The sequence below is a fragment of the Chrysemys picta genome, chromosome 3, assembly GCF_011386835.1.
Source record: "Chrysemys picta bellii isolate R12L10 chromosome 3, ASM1138683v2, whole genome shotgun sequence".
Classification (NCBI taxonomy): Eukaryota; Metazoa; Chordata; order Testudines; family Emydidae; genus Chrysemys; species Chrysemys picta.
The window spans coordinates 5,326,537-5,348,616 of NC_088793.1; the positions used below are offsets into that span (position 1 = coordinate 5,326,537).

At 53.1% G+C, this 22,080-nt stretch overlaps 1 protein-coding gene across 8 annotated transcripts in view; it reads right to left on the reverse strand.

Annotated features, from left to right (window-relative positions):
• The window catches only part of LOC101940868 (otoferlin), a 201,331-nt gene that overhangs the window by 99,846 nt on the left and 79,405 nt on the right, over window positions 1-22,080 (reverse strand). For all 8 annotated transcript variants that reach the window (XM_065587421.1, XM_065587420.1, XM_065587417.1 and 5 more), the window contains exon 4: window positions 2,779-2,878. In XM_065587421.1, the coding sequence (XP_065443493.1) occupies window positions 2,779-2,878 (100 nt within the window). The remainder of the gene's footprint in view (window positions 1-2,778; window positions 2,879-22,080) is intronic.

Genomic DNA, 22,080 nt, shown 5'->3' on the forward strand with positions numbered 1-22,080 from the left:
CTTCCATAGAGGCCTCCAATCTGGATCTGAAGACATCAAGCACTAGAGACACTCTGACTTCCCTTGGTAGTTTGTTCCAATAGCTAATAACCCTCCCTGTTAAAAATGTGTGCGGCAGTGCTCATTGGAATTTGTCTGGCTTTAACTTCCGGCCGCTGGTTTTTTGTTCGTCTTTCTGCACCAGACTGAAGGATCCTTTAGTACCTGGTATTTCTTCTCCAGGGAGGTCCTTTTATATAGGCTTAGCAGAATTCAATTTTTTGTAAACAATTTCCATGGATAATATTGATATTTATTTTTAAGCATTAAAATTGGTTTTAGTGATTTAAATTTTCACAGTTGTGCAAAATGGTGGGTTTTAAAGCATTTTTTCCACTATTTTTATCAATTTAAGTTTTCACCGTTGCAGGAAATTAGAAGGGGGGGCAGACAATGTGGGAGATCAGACATGAATCATTTAATGACAGGAGACACTGAGCTTCAAAAAGTGAAAACTTTACAACCGTTAAAAGATAAACAGTTAAACATCACAGGTCAAAACGTACCAAGTAAATATCCTCCGATCAAACTAAGAAGTCCTCAAGCAGCATTTTTTTTACGTTGCCTACCTGCCAGTGTCGAGTACCCTGGATGGAAATATTTCCCCCTGGGTGGGTGCGGGGATGGTGAAATCAACATTATCGACATTTCCTAAGAAAAATTGAATGCTTCCCAACCTACTTACACACCGTGCTCAAGTTGCCTCTCCATCTTCCTTTTGGTAAATTAAATAGATCGAGCTCTTTACGTCTCTCACCGCAAGGTGTCTTCTCCAGCCCTCGACGCATTCTTTTTGCTCCTTCCTGTCCCCTCTCTAATTTTTCAACAGCCATTTTAAGGACTGGACACCCAAGCGGGATGCAGTATTCACCGGCGGCTCCAGGCACCAGCGCTCCAAGCGCGTGCCTGGGGCGACAAGCCGCAGGGGGCACCCTGCCAGTCCCTGTGAGGGTGGCATTCAGGCAGCCTTCAGTGGCATGCCTGCAGGAGGTCCGCCGGTCCTGCAGATTCGGCGGCAATTTGGCGGCGGGTATGCCGAAGCTGCGGGACTGGTGGACCTCCTGCAGGCATGCTGCTCAATCCGCAGGACCGGGGACCTCCCACAGGCATGCCCCCGAAGGCAGCCTGCCTGCCTGCCGTGCTTGGGGCGGCAAAACAGCTAGAGCCGCCCCTGGCAGTATTCCAGCATCGCTCTCACCCTTGCCGCACACAGAGGTGAAATCACCTTCCTAGTCTCCTAGTCCTCATGTTTGCTAGCAGCTGGCACACCGGAAGCACTTTCCCCCTATGTTTTTAAATTTATCTGGAAATTATGTACACCTGTTTTTCAAAATGCCAGCCTTTCTGCATAGAACTAATTCCGAATATGATGGGCGGTGTGTATAAGAGGCCTGGGGAGGCTAAGCCTCCCCCCAAAAGACTGGCCATGCAGGAGGGCAAATGCCGCGGATGTGGCACAGGTCACCTCCCTTTGGAGGCACGTCGGCTTGCCGCCTTTGGAGTGCCGGAAGCGAAGCTCCCTAGAAGTGGGGGGCCACTGGTGCCCAGACTGTGACCCAGTCCACGCTCTGCCCTGAGGCCCTGCCCCCTCTCTGCCTCCTCCCCCAAGGCCCTGCCCTTGCTCCGCCTCTTCCCCCTAAACCCCTATGACCACCACACAGAGGAGTGGGTGGGTGGGTGGTCGGGCCTTGGGGGAAGAGGTGGAGAGGAGCGAGTGGCAGGGGGGTGAGGTGGAGAACAGTGGGAGGGGTCTCGGGGGAAGAGGCAGAGTTGGGGCGGGGCCATAGTCCAAGTGCCAGTGGGGCCCCCCCGCACTTCTAGGGAGCTGCCAGCGCTCGTGTGTAAGCCTCCCCAAATGGAAGACTCCCGTGCCACCGATGCAGAAGTCGCTTAACTTCAAAGCGTGTCATGTAGCCTCATCCCAGCAGGGAACAGCTGTTGATTCCGTTTGACAAATGTATTTTAATAGTGCCAGGTTAAAAACACGGGCTGACCCAAAGGCAGTAGGAGTTTTTCCCACTGACTTCAGTGGGCTTTGGATCAGGCCCTAAGTCATTAAAACATGGTTTTCATACCTACATGGTATGGACCAGTGGGAAGTTTCATCATTGCTGAGGGCACACGGTCGACTGTAGAGCTGGGACAGAGTAGGGTCTACACGTCCTTATTCCCAGGCTTCTAGTCTGCCAGCAATGGTGTGCTCTGCTCTGCTCTGCCTCTTTCTGGTACCATGGTGCGCCAATGTGCATTTGACAGGCCACATTAGCTCCCTGCAGACCTATTCTGCCATTCCCTGTGGCAGCGTCGAGCTCGGGGCTCTGACAAAGCCACGGGACCAGGTTTTACGCATTGTCTGAAAGTACCTCAGAAATGGGGTATGTCTGCACTTCGAGCTGGGGTGTAATTCCTCTCGGTTTTCAGCTTGCTACCATGATCAGCGCTAGCACAGGTGTGTCTCCTCAAGCTGGGAATCCCACTGCCAGCTCAAGGTGCAGACACACATCCAGTGTTTCATACCTCTTGATCCTGGATGAGCCTTCACGAGAAATCAACAAGGATTGACGGGGAAAGGCTGCCACGGTTTGGAGATTCCGGTGCGTGGGTGGACACTAGAGGGCGACAGTCTCACGTGCACTCACGGAGCTCCGCCATTCCCCCCAGCAGGGGGCAGTGGTGCCCCACGCGCACATTGCTGGAGGACAGAAAGGCAGAAAGCGGCCGCTGTTGTGTGTCACCTACCCGAATGGCGGAGTTATTGTCGTCTATTAAAGTGTCCGTCACCTCCAGCTGGCCTTCCTCCACCACCTTCTGCAGCACCATCCGGAACGTGCCGATGAGTCTAGGAAACAAACAGGAGAGGGCGTGAGGAGCCACAGGCTGGCTCTAGAGAGAGAGGCGGTGAATCCCCGCCAGCCCAACGCGGCCATGGAAGAGAACTCCCCTGCCCATGGGAGCTGGGGGGAGGGGCGGTGTCTTTATCATCAGAGGCTTCACTTCCATTGCCACCTTGGTATATATTTGCTGAGCTCCGGGGGAGACTTTCAAAAGGTGGAGAGCCCAGCATGCTCCCTGCCGCCGGTGCTGTCCCCAGCCTGGCGCCCATGGCTGGGACACCCCATTACAGACACAAGCAGAAGGCACAGGGTGCTGGAAACCTCCCTGAAATTACCCAGGAAGGCAGGAGCTGGGAGGAAGCACGGCCTAGCGGCTAGCGCAGGGTCTGAGGAGTTAGGGAACTGCCAGGAACAATCAGCCCTGTGAAGGGTTAAAATCCATGTGCATTTTATATAACAACCTGTATATGGATTGTGCCAGCTCTTTTCCAGACCCCAAGTCCAGAGTATGGTCAAGAGACCAGAGGTCTATCCAATAGTGATCAGCTAAAAGCAAGCTGGGGTAAACAATTAATCCTGTTTTGCTAAAATAAAACTAGTCAGCAAATTGCCAGGGGTTGGAGCTAAGAACTAAATAATTGTGTCTTAGGCAAAGTTGCAGATTGAACAAAGAATCCCTGTTCCTGTTGTGTTAGTTTCTTCTGTAGGGAGACATTCTTCCCACAGATCCAACCTTGAGTTTATGAAAAGTTGGCACATGTCAATATAAAATATGGCATCCTCCCCCCTCCCCTGCCCAGGGACCAATGCCTGCCTGAAGACACAGAGGAGACAATCTTTATTGCCATATACTTTCACTGTTTCTTTGTGTAGTAAGAGGAGGCCCTGAGATATAAACCTTGGTATCAGAGGCCCAGTGTGAGGCCTAAGGCCTGAACTAAAGTAATGGTCATGACTTCGCTAACATAAAGCAAAGTGAAGGTGAGAGCCAGAGGCAGGCCCTGCTCACAGAAGCTGGCAAGGAAAGGGCTGATGCTGCAAGAAGAGACAGACTTAAAAGGTATTAAACACCAGATATCAGAACATACACTATACCGGAACATTCCACAGATAACATGAAACAGGCCGACCCATCCCAATGACAGGGGCAAAAGGGTAAAATGATGGATAGAGTTGTTTTGATCGAACCAACATGTACAAGGTGAGAGGCGGCACCTTACTGCGTAGAGGGGTTGCACCTCAATACGCCAGGAGTGATGTATAACTTGTTTGTACCTGTGTATAAAAATGTATCCCTGGGGCGGTGTCTTTGTCCGGCCGAGGGGGCAGTGGAAAGTCCGGCCACTGACTGAGCTGAGTCCATTGCCAAGAGGCACTTTCTAGCAGTATGCCCGGTAGACTAAGTAATCTACGGGGAACTGCAATTGTGTCAGGGTCGCAATAAACCTGGCCGAGGTGCCTTCGTACCTTACTAGACTCTGTGGTTCTTGGGGGTTCTCTTCGGGTCTGCTGGGTCAGCTATCTGCAGAGCTGGGACAGCACACAGAGGGAACACACGCACGCAGCCGAGTGATATCAACATAGGAGAAAGCAGAGCACCACACCGGTAGCATCTGACAACACTTTGTTTTAACCCCCAGGAATGTATCTGCTGGACAACCAGAGGAGCTACCCATTCCTATGAACCCCAAATCAGAATTCGACATATATATATTATATTAATAACATTTTATCAAAGTATTAATTAAATGTTAATTTGCTAACTTGAGACCATGGGCGGAGACATTATGTAACCGGTTAACCATTGGCTAACGTGCTATCTTGTCTTGCTGCAAAACCTATCCCGGCGTGTGGAACTGCCTACCCCGTCACTTTCCCCCGCCCAGGGAAAATCTATATATTCCATTGTAATCAACTGATTGACATGCGGGCAGGGAATTGGACTCGATGACCTCTTGAGGTCCCTTCCAGTCCTAGAATCTATGAATCTATGACAGTGTCTCTGAGCCTAATAAGCCAGGTGACACTCCGCCAGCGTTGTGTGTAATAAACTCCTATGCTTGACCTCTACACGGTGTGGATTTATGTCCTTCACCCTGGATTGGTCACCAGGGCTGGGGAGAGATGGGACCCGCTGGTACCGTTTTCCATCTCTCATTCCTATAGGCCCGTAGGAAACGTACTGGCGTATCTGAGCGCCATCTAGCGGCTGAGCTCACAGAACGGCTCCGACTCCCGCTAGCGAAGGGAGCTCAAGCCGGAGCGGAGGCCTGAGGACCACGGCTCTCAGCCCAGCTCCCAGGTGCGTCATCTCGCTCCTCCTTTCCTCCGCGGTCGGCGGCACGGGGGTTCGCTGCAGCGTGCGGACGGGCTTGGACAGTCAACGCGCCCCCTGGAGTCAGTGGCCGCGGTGCAGAATTACACCCTGGCGGTCAGATGCTGTGGCAAACCGGCCCCTCGTCCTGCAGCGAGGCCCCTCGGCTCTGCAGTTTGGCAGCGCAGCAGCCTGGGACTCCGGCATCATTGGCAAGTAAATTAACCCGCGGCCATGTCTGTCAGATGACATGGGGAAACGAATACAATGTTCAGCATCAAATCCCCCTGCGCTGTCTCAGCAGGAGTGGCAGAAGGTCCCTAAAAGTATGTGTGGGACCACTGGTGCCCAAATTGTCCTTCCGTCCCCTCTTCTCCCTAAGCCCCCACCCCCACTCTGCCCCTGGCCCCTACGCCCTGCTCCCATGCCACCTCTTCCCCTCAAGACCCTGCCCCCTGCTTGCTCCTCTCTGCCCCTCCCCCCGTCGCTTGCCCTCACGTAAAAAGGGGGAAGGCCCAGCGCTCCCGCTTTTAAAAGTGGGCCAGCCACGGTGCCCTCACACTCCCCGCTCCGGTGCCCCTGTATCGGCCTCGGTTCCGTTTATTTGATGCTGCTCCGTTTGACGCTGCTGCTTCCAGCTTTGGCATGGCCCCGGAGCGAGCTGTGCACCTCACCAGGCCGTACGAAACGAGCAATGCTGCAAACGAGGCCACCTCCTGAACACCGCCCAAGCTGCTGATAACCCCGCAGAAGCCCTGGCACAAAGCATGTGCTACACTCTCCCTTGCTCTCAGCTCGGCTCTGCAGAGCGGATGAAGACCCTCCTGCTATCCCAGAGCTACAGACAATGTATTTGGAGGGCTTGTCAGAAATAATTGCACAGAGCTCGGCTAGCTGGGGCCGGTGAGAACACTGCCATTAATTACAATCTCTTCCTTGTGAGCCTCGGGGCATCGTTCAGTGGCAGGGCAGTGATCTGTCACCATTGTTTCACAGAGGAAGGAGAACAGCTCATTGGGCTTCAGACTGGTCCCCACACTGGCTAGCTAATGTATTTACCTGGTCCCTTGCACCATAGTATCTGAGCACCTGACAGTCTCCACTGTATTTATCCTCACGGCACCCTTGTGAGGCACAGGGGGGCTGTTACCCCGCTGTCCAGATGGGAAACTGAGGCAGAGAGAGACTAAGGTTATGTCGACACTGCAAAAAAAGAAAAATCCCCGGCAGCAGCGAGTCAGGGTCTACAGACTCAGGCTAGTGCTACGGCGCTAAAAACAGCAGTGTGGGCGTTCCCACGCGGGCTGGAGCTCGGGCCCTGAGCTCCACCCTCCTCACTGGGCACATCGCACAGCTGTTTTAGCACCGTAGTGCAGGACTGTAGACCTGGGCTCTCCGACTCGCTGTCGCGGGGGTTTTTCGCAGCGGAGACAGACCCTGCATGTCTTGGCTGTGGTCGCTCAGGGAACGTCCAGCAGAGCATGGAACGGAGCCTGAGTCAACCCAACTCCCAAGCCAGCGGGACCTTCGTCCTTCCCGTCACTAGCCCCACTCAGCTCTGCAATGAGACACTGCTTCTGCCCAACTCTCAGATCATCCATCACTTGCCCCTCAGGCCATGTCTACACGACACCCCTCCATGCAGCCACCCCAGTCATTATATCGCTCCTGCGCGTCTACGCTTCGCTCCTTGTATCGGCGTGCACGTCCTCACCAGGAGCGCTTGCTGTGCTGTCAGCATGGGGCATTGTGGGATGGCTCCCAGAGGCCAGTGTCTGCACTGACACTGCGTTGACCTAACTACATCACCGGTGACGCTACACTGCTTGGGAGGCGGAGTTATTAAGTCACCGCAGTGGGGCAGTTACATCAGCGGGAGCCAAATTTAAGTGTAGACATGTCCATAGTCAGGTGGACGTAAGCTGCCCTGTAGTGTAGAGTAAACCAGACCTCAGTGACTTCGGATCCAGGCTCATCTGGGACCTTCTGCCGACCTCTTCCAACCCCTTTGCTATTATCTCTGCACGCACGTCCGTGGAAACACCAAACAAGCCTAAGGGTTTGGAGACGGGCTGCTCTTCGCACCAGTCGCTGTGGTCCTGTGTGAACACACTCACGTAGCCAGGTCGGAGCAGGAGAAGCCTTTATTGGCTAGTCTCACATTTTTAAAAGTGTCAGTTATTCAATCAGAGAACAGAAATAATACCACGTGACCAATCGCAGGTCACTAATTGAACTGTTCATGAGCAATGAAGATGGTGGAGATGGTTTGACCAAACCACCTGACAAAATGTGCTTGTTTGGCCAGCACCATCCAGCCATAGCAACGGGGAGATCCTGCAAGAGCCCTTGTCTCATAACCCAGGAGATGCCCCAGACTATCCATCCCTCCAGCCTGGTGACATGCCTAGTAGCTGATGCTTTAGAAGAAGGCAAGCCCACCTGTCCAATTGACCAATGCTGTCCATTTGGTGGGAGACTCTTTCTCTATCGGAGAGGTCTACTAGTGTCATGTCCAAAGGACCCTTTGCTGCTTCGCCCCCGAGATTCCATGTCGAGTGAGCTCAGAGATACCAGCGTTCAGCTGTTGTGTATTCATCTAAGATGCCATGTAACCAATTAAATATGAATTGTGTGTGTACTTCATTCCACTGTGTATGCACTGAATAATGAATAGCTCACCTCAAACAGGGACCTGGATCTTCTTTCAAGTGTACTTGTCATGAAAAAGTCGCTGTGTCGGTCTATATTTCCCCCAATGGTCAAAGAATTGGTAATACTGTTTGTAATGCTGGAGCCTTGCTAAAAGCTTGAAAAGATTGCTTCAATAAAATGCATTTATTTGTTTAAAATATGTGGTTTGTTATTGTAGGGTTGCTCATGCGGGTAGAGCTCTGCAAACAGGTTGTTTTCCTAGGGTTACTCAACCTGACCCGGGCGTTGCAGATAGGTGTGTTTATGTAGCGCTGCTCACCTGAGCCGGGCGTTGCAGACAGGTGTGTTTCTGTAGGGCTGCTCACCTGAGCCGGGCGTTGCAGACAGGTGTGTTTCTGTAGGGCTGCTCACCTGAGCCGGGCGTTGCAGACAGGTGTGTTTCTGTAGGGCTGCTCACCTGAGCCGGGCGTTGCAGACAGGTGTGTTTCTGTAGGGCTGCTCACCTGAGCCGGGCGTTGCAGACAGGTGTGTTTATGTAGGGCTGCTCACCTGAGCCGGGCGTTGCAGACAGGTTTTATTGCTCACTCAGATCTGCAGACAGGCAGGTGAATTTATGTAGGGTTGCTCAGGGAGCCATGCTGCTGGACCATGACATTCTTTTTTTAATTTTTAGGGGATGTGGGGAGGGGAAAAAGCCGAGAGGTTTGTTTTCAAAAAGCAGCTTTAAAAGATCGCACAGACATCGTCAGGTTTGGGTCAGTCTATAAGGCAACCTACATCTCCCCCTCTTACTTCTGTTGTGTCTTTTTAAACCGTCTGCTGCTAGCACGCCTGTGTCGCTAGCTTCCTGGGAATGCTCGGCACCTCAAGAGACCCATGGTAAGACTGGTGACCACTTAGAGTGACCAGACAGGAAGTGTGAAAAATTGGGACGTGGGTGGGGGGTAATAGGATCCTATATAAGAAAAAGACCCAAAAATCGGGACTCTCCCTATAAAATCGGGACATCTGGTCACCCTATGACCACTTAAACAATGCCGTTATGGAAAATCAGACCCCAGGGAGCTTTGGCTCGAGGGTTAAACTTTGCCAGAGTGGGAACCCTCACTTAACGGGGAGGCAGTCATGCGGATACCTCCCTCCCCATTCGTGATCATGTGACGCCTCTGCACCAGCTGCAGAAGGATATGAGGGGAGGGTTCAACGGGATGAGGAGCTGGACACCAGAAGAATGATCCAGCACCATGTGATCAGCCAACCCTTTGCAGAGTACCGACAAGCGTCCCACCGGCTGCAGCCTGGAATCCATTGCTTTACGGCTTGTCTATAAGGACAGGTAGCTTAAGGTGTGCATTTAAACCGATACAACTAAACTGGTACACACTCCCATGTGGACAGTCTTATTTCAGTTTAAGATCGGTGTAATATTAACACTCCTGGGTGCAGCATCCAACAGTGGGGATCCAACTCCTGGGATCTCGATGTATGAGACTCGACTGCTTGAGCCACCACCAGAGGGGGCAGAGTGCCACACCACGTGGGCATGGCGTACAGTGGCTTTTTCGGTTTAACTGAAGTTGATTGAGAATAGATTTACACTTGACTGAAATAAGACTCTTAAACTGAACTAAGAGTGGCCACGCCGGGGTTGGAACCAGTTTAACTATATTGGTTTAGAAATCATGGTGGAATTTCCTGTGTAGACGAGGCCGAACGTGTTAGAAATTGCTAAAGAAAAATCCAGCTTCTACAAATGGACTTGATACTGGTCCTCAATCCACCCTACAATTCTGTACCCACCATAAAGTGGGGCATGTAAATGAGAGGTTATCTACATGCAAACTACCCGATTGTGCCCACCAATCCGGGAGCCAGCAGTCTAAATGCTTTGTGGGCAGAGTCCAGACGTTAGACATCGAAATGCTGTCATCATTTCCATTGGAAATTAATTGCACCTGCAGCTTAGTTGCAGGTGCAAAACGAAAGGCTGCCGTTTAGCCCAATGCATTTATATTTTTTGCAGAGTTGATGTTCTTTCTTTAGGAATGCCTTAGCTGGTAATAGAGCTTTTCGTTCAAGTGTCAATGAACAAGTCATTTAAGGGGCCCGTTCCTCTCACAGTACGAAGCTACTGACATGGGCAATCCCGGCTGGTGTTAATGGTGACTACCGGAGATGATCCCCATGCAAGGAGTTGAAGTGACAGCCCTAAGGGAGTAAAAACACAATCTTGGAATAAATTCACACCCACCTAGGACTTCACGGTTGTCACTGGGCTGCACTCCACAGACACTGGGAACTTCATGGCAGCAGTGGGGACAGAACTCAGATGCTCCTACCCCAGAAACCCAATCCCCTGCCACTCGAAGAGACTCTCCATTAGCTGTTAGCACTATAGTGCCTATGACACACATAGTTCCGATGCCTTCCTGTAGATGGCAGTGGTAGCACATGAACATTATGCCTACGCATTACAGTAATGAAGCACTTTTCATCTGAGGAATGTAAAGCTCTTTAACAAGCATCTCGGGTAAGTAATATTAACCCCACTGACAAATGGGGAAACCGAGGCACAGAGTAAGGTCACGTCACTTGGCCAGTGTGACACATGGAGATAGTAACAAAGCTGGGAAGAGAAGCCAGGAATCCTGACCCTTGTCCCTCTGGTCTCTGGGAACGGGGGGGCCATCTGATGGAATCCACCACTGCTCAGCACAGCCAACAAGCGTAACTGACAGGGGTCAGGTCAACAGTGCAGAGAATCGGACACCTCTGCTGATGACCGGGAGCGACGTTAACCATCCCGCCAGGCACAGGTACATGCCCTGCGCTCCAGCAGCCCACAGAACACACCAGACCAAAACCCTGGAACGCAGCAAGGCAAACTCCGCACAAAGCCAACACCCCCCCAGAGTGATCTCCATGGAAACAGGTCAGTGGTGAAGGCCTGGATCTGAACTCAGAAACACGGGCCCATGGGATCCTCCCCCCACCACAATACACTGATGGGGCGGGAGGAGAGGCAGAGAGCATCTCAACTTATCTGGCCTGCTGCGTGAGTCTAAAATACTTTAAGACCTGGAGGTAGGGGTCCAGATTTTTAAAGGTATTCAGGTGCCTAATTCCCATTGAAATCAACGGTTTTAGGTACCTAAACACCTTTAAAAAGCTGGCCCTGACTTACTACGCCAGAGGCCAGCTTCACTCCTGCTGTAATGCCATTGAGTTCTAGCTGTGGTATTTGCAGTGCTCACAACTGAACATAACATGAGAACGGCCATACGGGGTCAGACCAAAGGTCCACCTAGCCCAGTATCCTGTGGCCAGTGCCAGGTGCCCCAGAGGGAATGAACGGAACAGGTAACCCTCAAGTGATCTGATAGCAAGTGATCAAGTGAACTGAGGACAACCTGTTAGCGGCAACGCATGACTCCACACAGAGTACCGCTGGCTGTGTCGGGCCTGGGAGCAACATGTGTCAGGCCCGTGTCACTGGGTACTTTGGCAGGGCATGAGCCAGGGTCACGGCGCGGCAGCCCAGCTCAGCTTCTGCTAAGAGCTCGAGAGAATGGTGCCCATCTGCCGGCTTAGCCTGGGCCTGCAGCTGCTGCCGGGCAGAGTACGGACGCTCACCTGCCGCGGCGGGCAGGATGCCCAGCGCAGAAGCCGAAAGTCGTAGGGGCGCATGGCTAATTCAATGAGACCGTGCTGCGGGCTGGCTGCTCCATCGGCTCCGCTAGCACGGATCCCTGTGTGCGAACGAACCCCAAAGGGACCCCGGCCCGGGCTGGAGAGTCTGTACTTCAGATCCAGCTGCAGGAGCCTCTGTGTCTTGGTTACTCCATATATAAAATGGGAATAGTGATACTCGCCTCCTGGAGGGGCAGTACTTGTGAGGACACCTCTCTCGAGCCAGAATCATCCCCACTAGAATCCAATGCCCCCTCCAGGGAGTTACACCAGGAATAAATTTGGCCCACTAGTTTCTATCGAGCCAGATTTTCATGCCCCCCACCGCATGCTCACCAGTCCTGCTGCCAGCCCTCTCTGGGGAGACTCCAAATTCCTCATACGTCCCTTTCCCCCCTGCAGAACGACTTCCGTCGGCACTTTTGGTATAATAATTAACTACTGCAGTAGAGCTGTTATGCCCTGCTACCCCACTCGTTCCTCACATTCACGACGGACGTCATCTACAGCCACCTGGGAAAGCTCCTGGAGCAGAGAAGGCCCAAGGGATCCTGTTGGGGAATGTATGGCAGCGGAGGAAGGCTCAATCCATTGAGTGCAGACACCACTGGTTGTTACAAGGGCGTATTTTGCCCGGGGTGCAGTTGTGCTCAACTGTAAACCCCGTCTGCAGAATCCCAAGTGCCTCGCCACTTGTCAGCGTAAGCAGGGTCTGCATGAGCTCTCCCCTGACAGCTAGTGAGGAGCCGGGGAGAAGACCTCATCAGCTGACCTTGTTTGCATAGACCCGTCCACTCTGCCTAGGCACGCAGCATGGTGGGGCCGCTTTGCCCAAATGATCACGTTTGGCTGGCTTGCGCCCATCGCTGGATCCACTGGAGGGGTCTGGTGTTGATCAGGGAAGGCTTCAGTGCACTAAAGCCACTCTGTCTCGCAGGCTAGGCCACGGCAGCTCCCACTGGCCAGCACCCACTTGACACAGGCCGGGGGATTCAGAGCTGGAGCGCCGCTGCAGGCCCATCCCCACGAGCATCTTCAGTGGAGTTACTCCAGGGCTGAATCTAGTCCATCGTCTTAGCTGTCTTAGCTGCACAGGTGCTCCCTGGTCCCCAAGGGTCTGCGTTAGCTCTGCTGCCTCCCCCTGGCACAGGTGCTTGGGGGAAGGACCATCCGTGCAGACTGCTTTGGTGGGGCAGCTGCGTGACGACGAGTCAAAGGGCCGACTGGTTCTGGGTGAGCTCAGGGATAAGTGTGCACTGTTTTGGGGTGTGCAGGCTACTGGGCCAGGGAGATCTTTAATCTGAATGCCCCATCGGTGCCCAAGCAACGGGTTCCTGGTTCTTCCTGTGTTGGGGAATCGAGTCTAGGCAGATGTCTATCAGGTAACATCCAGCCTGACTCCCAGTGAAGCAGGGAACCAGGGTTGGCCCCGGCCAGGATCCCAGACTATTACAGTCTTAAGCCTCTTTGAGAGCAAAAGGTGAATTCACCAGTGTTCCTGCTAGGATCATAGTAGGGGATGGGTGGGACGAGACACACGGTGAGTGTACCACCGCCCCCTTCTGGAGGGAATCAGAACTGCTCAGCTCTATACCGCTAACAGCTAACAGAGATTTTCCTGCAGCTCAAGGGACAGGGGCCTGTGATTTAAGAGCAGAAGGATCTGAGTTGTAGCCCTGCTTTCACCGGCAGTGTCAAGTCTCTGCTGGCCCTGCAAGTGTTACACGATACGTTCCCCTCCTGGCCGTTCCAGCAGCGTTTGTGCTTCTGGTAGAACAGGCACAACGCTGCTCGCAGCAATGGTAATACAAAACTGTCGCAAGCCGGTGTCCATTTCTAGCTTGTCCCCGTTCCCTTCGGAGAGAAGGCAGAGCCACATCACCACCACCTCGGAGCGCCCGTCTGCTTTGGATCCGACACCCTTTCAGGTGTCTAAAAGGGTGTCATAAGGAGGAGGGAGAAAACTTGTTCACCTTAGCCTCTAAGGATAGAACAAGAAGCAATGGGCTTAAAGGGAGATCTAGGTTGGACATTAGGAAAAAGTTCCTAACTGTCAGGGTGGTTAAACACTGGAATACATTGCCTAGGGAGGCTGTGGAATCTCCATCTCTGGAGATATTTAAGAGTAGGTTAGATAAATGTCTATCAGGGATGGTCTAGACACTATTTGGTCCTGCCATGTGGGCAGGGGACTGGACTCGATGACCTCTCGAGGTCCCTTCCAGTCCTAGAATCTATGAATCTATGAATCTGGGGTCACAAAGTCGAGGGAATAAAAACGTCCATCAGCCAGTTCTTGCCGCGGTGGGAAGACAAGCTGGTCTATCAGAGATGGTGCTGTCCTGCCAAGTTTGGACTGTAGCCAATTACATCCCATTAACCCTCTGTAAACAATTCCTCTCCCTTCATGGCACGGGGGCCATTCAAACCCTCTGCTGCCCCCCCACCCCCAGATGTTAAGCCAAGCTAGACAAACTCAGGTCTGACACCTTTTCCCTTCTAAGCCAGTTCCTGTAACCCCCTCCTCATTTGCATTGCTCGCCTCTGAATCCTCCTCTATATCCCCAAGGCCCAGGCCTGGGTTTGTACGTTAGCGTGTGAATTATTGAGAAAGTGCTGCCTCAGTGTTTGGCTTGTGATCAGCCTTCTCCCACCCCTCCCTCCCCCAGGCCAGGCAGGAGAGGATGAAATATTCAGCAGCCATCTACACAAGACGTTACTTCCAAGTGTTTCATAATTCATCGAACGCCCCGCTCCTTGCCCATCTCCTCTGCTGACAGAAAGGCAAAGAGTGTTTCTGGATCACTCCGGACGTGTGCAGTGACCTCGCCTGTGTCAAACACACTGGCAACTTCCTTCCAGGGTTGTGGATTCTTCTCCCCTTATTAGCGACCTCCTCCCGGAGCCTCTGCCCCCTTCAGGGGAGCAACGTGTGCATCTTGCCAGACACCTGGGGCCTGCATCTCTCCGGACTGGGACTTTATCTTCCAATGTGTTTGTGAATCAGCGTGCAAGATAATCACCTCTCACACGCCCGGTGTTCCAGCCACGCTCTTGTCCTGGTCACTGTCACCCACGTGGGACTTACCTTCTTTCAATCCATCCCTATACTAGTCTAACATGACTCCCCTGGCTGGGTCAGCAGGGGCACGTATTGAACTCAGAACCTCTGGATCCAAAAAGCGCACGTCTCTAAAGAACCTCTCTCCTTTAGCTAAGGACTTGAGATATGGACTAGCCCCCAAGGGGGCCGAGAGCTGCGCTGAGCTAGCATGGGTGAGACCAGGAACAACCTCCCCATTAACCTGCATCCACTTCCTCCCCCGCAAAAGCCCAGCTGTCCCACGGTGGATACCTGCTACAATCACCACATTCTGCACATGTCCTGGCAGCCTGGGAGCTTCTAGGCCCGGGATCCATTCTCTTTAAGGCACGACTTATTGTAAAGCCCTGGTAAATGACTGCTAGCACAGCACACCTCATCCTCCCCATCACTCCACTCCCAAACACCCAACACAAGGTGGGTGAAGAGTTCAGGTTTTAAGCCCAGAAGACCCAGGATGGTAAAGGCCGGATGCTCCATCCTGTCCCCAAGGCCAGGTTTGGTTTGCACGCTCTGAATGACTGTGTTAGCTTTGGCGAAGGTCTGAAGCCAGAACCCGGCTCTGACCCCCTTGGAGTTTCTGCAGGTTTGGCTCTGGGTCAGAACCGAACCCAGAAAGGGCAATTTGCCAGTTCTGATTCAGCGGAAGTCTTGCAAGTACGGCTTTCGAGTTCATGTCAGCGTCAGCTCAGAACTCAACCCTAGTCCTGCTCCAGCCCTGAACCCCAGACTTCTTTCCTCAAAAGTGAACCTCGACTGATTCGTGAACCCCAAACCTCAGTCCCGATTCAGCTGGGAATCCCCCCAAGCAAACAGCCTCAGCCTCCTCCAAGCTCACGAGCTGAACACAGCCCTGTTAGCCTGCCTCTCGTTGGCCTTCTGGCTCCCAGGAACACCCCAGCGCTGGTCGTGGGTGAGAGCATAACCATTCATTGTTGTAAGTGGATGTATTCAGCCCTAAACTCCAGCACTACCACGGTCTGATACTCAGGGCCAGGGGTGGCTCTATGTATTTTGCCGCCCCAAGCACGGCAGTCAGGCGGCTTTCGGCGGCGCACCTGCGGGAGGTCCGGCTGGTATCGCGGATTCGGTGGCATGCCTGCGGGAGGTCCCCTGGTCCCGCGGCTTCGGCGTACCCGCCGCCGAATTGCCACCGAAGCTGTGGGACCAGCGGACCTCCCGCAGGCACGCCGCCGAAGGCTCCCTGACTGCCGCCCCCACAGCGACCGGCAGGCCGCCCCCCGTGGCTTGCCGCCCCAGGCACGCGCTTGCTGCGCTGGTGCCTGGAGCTGCCCCTGGTTAGGGCTTCTGGGATGTGGGGGACGGCTGGGAGTTACAGACTACAACTGCAAGGCATGCCAGGTGGGGAGATGAATAGATTATGAAACCAAACTGCATCTGGTCTGACCTCCTGCATAACGCCAGCCAGAGAACTGCCCCCAGTAATTCCTGTTTGAACTACAGCCGATCGTTTAGAAAATCATCCAATCTCAATTTAAAAATCGCCAGCAACAGAGAATCCACCACAACCCTTGGCAAATTGTTCCAATGGTTAATTACCGTCACCGTTAAAAATCTGCAGTGGCCATTCTAAGCCTGAGCGGCTTCCATGGCCAACCATTGGACCTTGTTATTCCTTTGTCTGCTAGATTGAAGAGCTCTCTCTTATGAAATTTCTGTTCGCCCTGCAGGCACTTATAAACTGTGATCAAGTCACCCCTGAAACCTTCTCTTTGATAACAGAAATCAATTGAGCTCCTTGAGTCTATCGCTATAAGGCAAGTTTCTAATCCTTTAATCATTCTTATGGCTCTTCTCTGAAACCTCTGCAATTTATCAACATCCTTCTTGAATTGTGGGCACCAGAACTGGACACAGGATTCCAGCAGTGGTCACACCCATGCTAGATACAGAGGTAATCCTACTTCAGATTCCTGTGTGTACATCCAAGGATCCAAGCCTTGCTGGCCACCACATCACACTGGGAGCTCACGTTCAACTGTTTATCCACCAAGACCCCCAAATCTCTTTCAAAGTCACCGCTTCTCTGGATAGAGTCCTCCATCACGTAAGTATGGCTTACCTTCTTGGGTCCTAGATGGATACATTTACAATTAGCCATACTAAAATGCATATTGTTTGCGTCCCCCCAGCTTACCAAATGATCCAGATCACTCTGTATCAGTGACCTGCCCTCTTCATTATTTATCGCTCGCTCATTCTTTGGGGGATATTCAGACATTATCAGCGATGATTTTGTTTTCATCCACATCATTGATAAAATTGTTAGGTGGCGTAGGGCCAAGAATCGATCCCTGAAGGACGCACTAGAAACACGCCCTCTCGATCAGGGCCAGCTCCAGACACTGTTTCAGCAGTTTGGGTGGCGGCAGTCCGAGCCGCTTTTTTATTTTTTTCCTTGGGGCGGCAAAAATGGTAGAGCCGGCCCTGCTCTTGATGAAGATTCCTTGTTTACAACGATAATCGAGGCCTATCAGTTAGCCAGCTTTTAATCCATTCAATGTGTCCTATGTTCATGCTCTTCTGGTTTCTTAATCAAAACGTCGTCCGGTACCCAGACAAACGCCCTACAAAAGTCTAAGTCTATTACACCGACTGGTATCAACCTAACTTGTAATTGGGCCCCGGGTTGGGGCTTCCAGTAGAACATGGAGCAGGTGGGAATTTATTGTAAACCTGGTGGAAAAGCCTGGGACCAAAGCCCGGAGCAGGTCCTATTGATTTGGACTTTCTTTACCAGGCACTGGGAAAAGTTTGGGCTCTCAGGAGAAGTAGGGGGAGGAAGAGCCCTGTGAAGCGGTACTGGCCTTTCATTTACCCCCAAAGGGGAAGGATCTGCTGGAAAGCTAAGCCAACCAACAATCTGGGGAAACTGAGGCAATGGTGGAGTGGCAAGCCACAGCCACCATCAGCAAGAGCTGCTGGTCAGGGAGCTCAGTGGTCACAAGGCGTTTCTCGGCCCAGCCCATCACACACCTGGGCAGCTCGTCTCCAAAAGCGTCCCTTCCCCACTGACCCGTTTCCATGGAGATCACGCCGGCAGGGCAGGAGCGGGACGTGTGACTTGCCTGCAGAGCCAAGGCTGGAGCCACGCTGGGGTGAGATGGTGGAATACGATTCCTGCAGCCACGCTGAGCAGGGACGCCAACGAGACAGGGAAAGCTAGGAGAGACAAATCACCCTCATCCGCCACACAACAAGGGGGCTGGGGGGAGCCTTAATACCATAGAAACATAGGAGCTGCCAGGCGGCAACAGACCACAGGCCCATGTACCCCGGCATCCTGTCTCCAAGAGCAGCCAGCAGAAGGTGCTCCAGAGAAACTGCACGAAACTGCAGCGGGCATGAACGGGCTAATCTGTCCCCAGGGGAAACTTCTTTCCTGGCCTCAATAATGAGAAAAACGTGAGGTTTTTGAATAAGACGTTCAAAGCTTTGTAAGAAGCTCTGTGATGAATGAAAAAAGAATCCTCTCTCGCAGTGCCATTGCCTCCCGATATAGCCAAGGCATTGCTCGACTTCCGATCAGCTACACACACTTGGGCCGCATCCGGAGCCGACGTAAAGCAGCCGAGATCCCCTGAAGTCAACAATACTCCCGTGTTCCCCCTGCCAGGAGTCGCTAATTCCAGCAGGATTTAATTGGGGGAAGTCCTACATTATACAGGAAGTCAGACTAGTAGACGATCACCGCGCTTCCTCCCGACCTCAGGATCTACCACCGTCAGCACAGGAGCTGTCCTGTTTATTCTGAATGTGAATTCCTGCAAGGGTTTGCTAAGACAAACAAGTCACTGCAGCAACTCCTTATCTCCTGAGGCTGCTTGGCAGAGTGGCCGTCGGTGACGAAGTGGGGGTTTTTCTTGTTTTCTGTGGAGTTTCAATGGTTTGCATGCAGAGGGAGTGAGACTCAGTTTCCCTGGGTATTACTGGTTTAACAAGGTGAGGGGAGAGGGAGTGTGTTTTGCAGAGGACCGGGGAGAGGACTTGGGGACCCAACCGATGGCCGGGAGGATGGATACCCCAGCGACCGGTGACCTGGTGACCCAGAGGCCCAGCTGAGGAGACGCAGCCGGTTCTGGCCAGTGGGAGGACAATGAGCTGCAGAGTGAGGATCCAGTGACCGAACCAGCCGGTTCCAGCCAGAGGACAGAAGCGAGGAGAGGAGGCCCCGGTTTACGACCTTGTTTACCTGGAGAGAAGACAATGGACAGAGGCAGGGCCTGGGGCCGGTGATCTCAGATGACCAGCTGGGAAGCAGGGGGGCTCTGGGCTGGAGAGGGGGAGCAGGCAGAGCCCACCTGGATGCAGAGAGACTGGGGTGTGCTGGGCTGAGGGAGGCCAGGCCTGAGGCCCTGAAAGTGTCCTGTGCTGTGTTCAACTCTCAATAAACCCTCCTGTTTTATGCTGGCTGAGAGTCACTCTGGTCTAGAGAACAGGGTGGCATCAACCCCTTTGGAGGTGGAGGCCCCGGGGGTCCAGAGCGAGTGGACTCCCTGAGGGGGCCCACGGCAGAGACAGACGTGCTAAGGCTCAGAGAGGTGCGGCTCCAGGAGGTGGAGGGGCCTGACCCCGAGAGAGAGTGGACCCCCGAGAAAGGCTGTCGCACTGTAAGGGGCACCCCCCCACGGACCGCTCGGGGCCAAGAGTGGGCACGATGTGTGCATCCGTGACACCGTCGTCCACATTTTACCACACACTTTATTCCAAGCGTTTAAAAATAAGACTGTCATGCATTTTGCAAACGTAGCGCAGATGTGGGAACTAAGGAGGCTGTGCTGCAAAGGGATAATGACGGAGGGAAACAGCTCGGTAAGCTTTAATTAAAAAGGCTCTGACAGTTATGCTCGCTCTAGGGGGGGAAATTAACTGTTTCATTCTGATTCAAGCTCCAGGTCATAGATAGACTGACTGAGGGTCAGGAGGAAATGGAGCACTTGAGATAGTGCTTCATGGAGATCTAAAGTACTGAAACGCCCAGCATCCAAAAATCAGGCAAGCCCCTCCCCCGCAATCATGACACTAAACCCCCCCCACCACTTTGGGGTCTTTTTATTTGCCTTCTGGTTTTTGAGTCTAGGCTGTTTTTGCACAACCACAAGAGCAGGAGATTGTCCTTTTCTATTTAATGAAAGCAGAGATTCTCATGCACTCCCATGACTCCAGAACCTGGGGATCCAGAAAGACACCATCTTCTGCGAGGACTTATTTCAAAACCTGAATGAAACAGGGAAACCTTGATTTTTTAAATCTGTTGAGTTTTTTCACAGAGAACCTGCAAGCTGAAGGGGACAGGACGCCCCAGGTGGGGGGAAAATGGGACTTTCCCAAGAAAATCTCAAGATGGTGAGCAAACTTGTTGTAACCATCTCGGCAGGAGCCTGGGCAACACCCATTTTAAAAGTCCGCTGGAAATACATAAATGTGTATGTCCATAAGCACTCTGATCCGTTTGGCTCTCTGCGTTTCAAAGCACTTCAATCACTCAAAGCATTTTCAGGTTGAGGTTTCATAATTTTTCATTTTGCAAGTATATCTAGAGGCGGTAAGTGGGCTTGTGCTTTTCGTTTAAAGAGGAATGAAAGTCTCTTCTCTCTCTTTTTTTTTTACTTTAGAAATCTGAGCATAGAATGTAAAATCTGGGTTTTCAGGATGACCCCACTGTGTATTCGGAGCTCTCAAATCTTAAACAAAGGGCCGCTGACCCTTCAAAGAGATCCTCTCTCTAACATGGTCGCGGGTCAACAAAATTAAAGAAGTATTTTTAAAACAACAACAACGACTGGGGCGTGTAATGAGGCCAACTAAAAATCTTCTTCATTGCTTGGCTTTCACCATTTTGGCTCTTGTGATGTCACCGACTGAGAGGTCCTCAAGTCGCCACAGAGTTTCGTAGCTTAGACAGACCTGGAATTTCTAAGGTAGAAAAAAACCCCAGGCAGAGAGAACACTTCTCTGTCAGCAAAAGTCCATGCTGCCTTTGTACACCATAAAGAAGCAAAAGGAAAGGCCCAAATACCCGCTTTCTCCCTTTGCCGGCCATTTTTAAGCAAGGGGTAATCTCATCAGTACTCATTCACTGTACACCCACTACACCGATTCAAGCAAATCAGGGCTGTTTCCTTCTCTCGTTGACTTAAACCCGGCTCTTTGTAAGCAAAGATTATTGTAATTACATCCTCCTCCACGAGAGACCCTGACTCCACGATTCATTGTTCTCTGCCGCCTTCTCTTTGCTTAACACAGCAGCCTCCCTTGCCCGATGCCCACGCTCGGCATTTCACAGCCACACGTTGGCCAGCTCTGCGTTTACCGCTCCACCACGGTTCAGGAAATGAACGGTAATAAAACCTGCCCCTTGAAAACGCTCTGAGCGCCGAACTGGTTTAAAACGAGTTAGTGAGGTCGTAGTGGTCAGGTAAAGGTCCTCTGGTCGTCCCCCCCAGCATGGTGACCACCTTTCCAAAAGGCAAAAGCAGGACGCGTGCAGTAGCCCCGCCCCCACCGTGGCCCTGCCCCTTCTCCTCCTCTTAGGGTTACCATATCTCATAAATAAAAAAAGAGGACCCTCCACGGGCCATGGCCCCGCCCATTTCCCCACCCCTAGCCCCGCCCCAACTCCGCCCCTTCCCCCACCCTAACTCCGCCCCCTCCTCCCTCCCACTCCCAGCCAGGGGGAAAGGGCTGCCCCAGTGCTACCAGCTTCACGGTTTGCCGGGCAGCCCCCAGACCCTGCGCCCCTGGCCGGCGCTTCCCCAGCGCAGCTGGAGCCCGGGAGGGGAAGCGCCCAGCCGGGGGCGCAGGGTCTGGAGGCTGCCCAGCAAACTGTGAAGCCGGTAGCGCTCGGGCTTTGGGGAGCCCCTATGCCTCCGGACCCTGCGCCCCCAGCCGGGCACTTCCCCTCCGGGGCTCCGGCGGCTCTGCGTAACTTACACTGTATAAGTTACACAGAGCCGAAGAGGAGCAGAGCCCCCGCAGCTGGAGGCTCTGCTCCTCTTAGGCTCTAAGAGCCGGGCTGCCCCAGCGCTACCGGCTTTGGGCAGCCCCGTGCCTCCGGACCCTGCGCCGCCAGAGCCCGGGTGGGGAAGTGCCCGGCTGGGGGCGCAGGGTCCGGAGGCAAGGGGGCTGCCTGAAGCCGGTAGCTCTCGGGCAGCCCGGTTCTTAAACAGAGCCTCCAGCGGCTGCGGCTCTGTGTAACTGACACTGTGTCAGTTACACAGAGCCCCAGCAGCTGGAGGCTTTGCTCCTCTTTGGCTCTGTGTAACTGACACTGGGTCAGTTACACACAGCCCCGGCGGCTGGAGGCTCCAGCCCCCGCGGCTCTATTTAAGAGCCGGGCTGCCCGAGCGCTACCGGCTTCGGGCAGCCCCGTGCCTCGGGACCCTGCGCCGCCGGAGCCCGGGAGGGGAAGTGCCCGTCTGGGG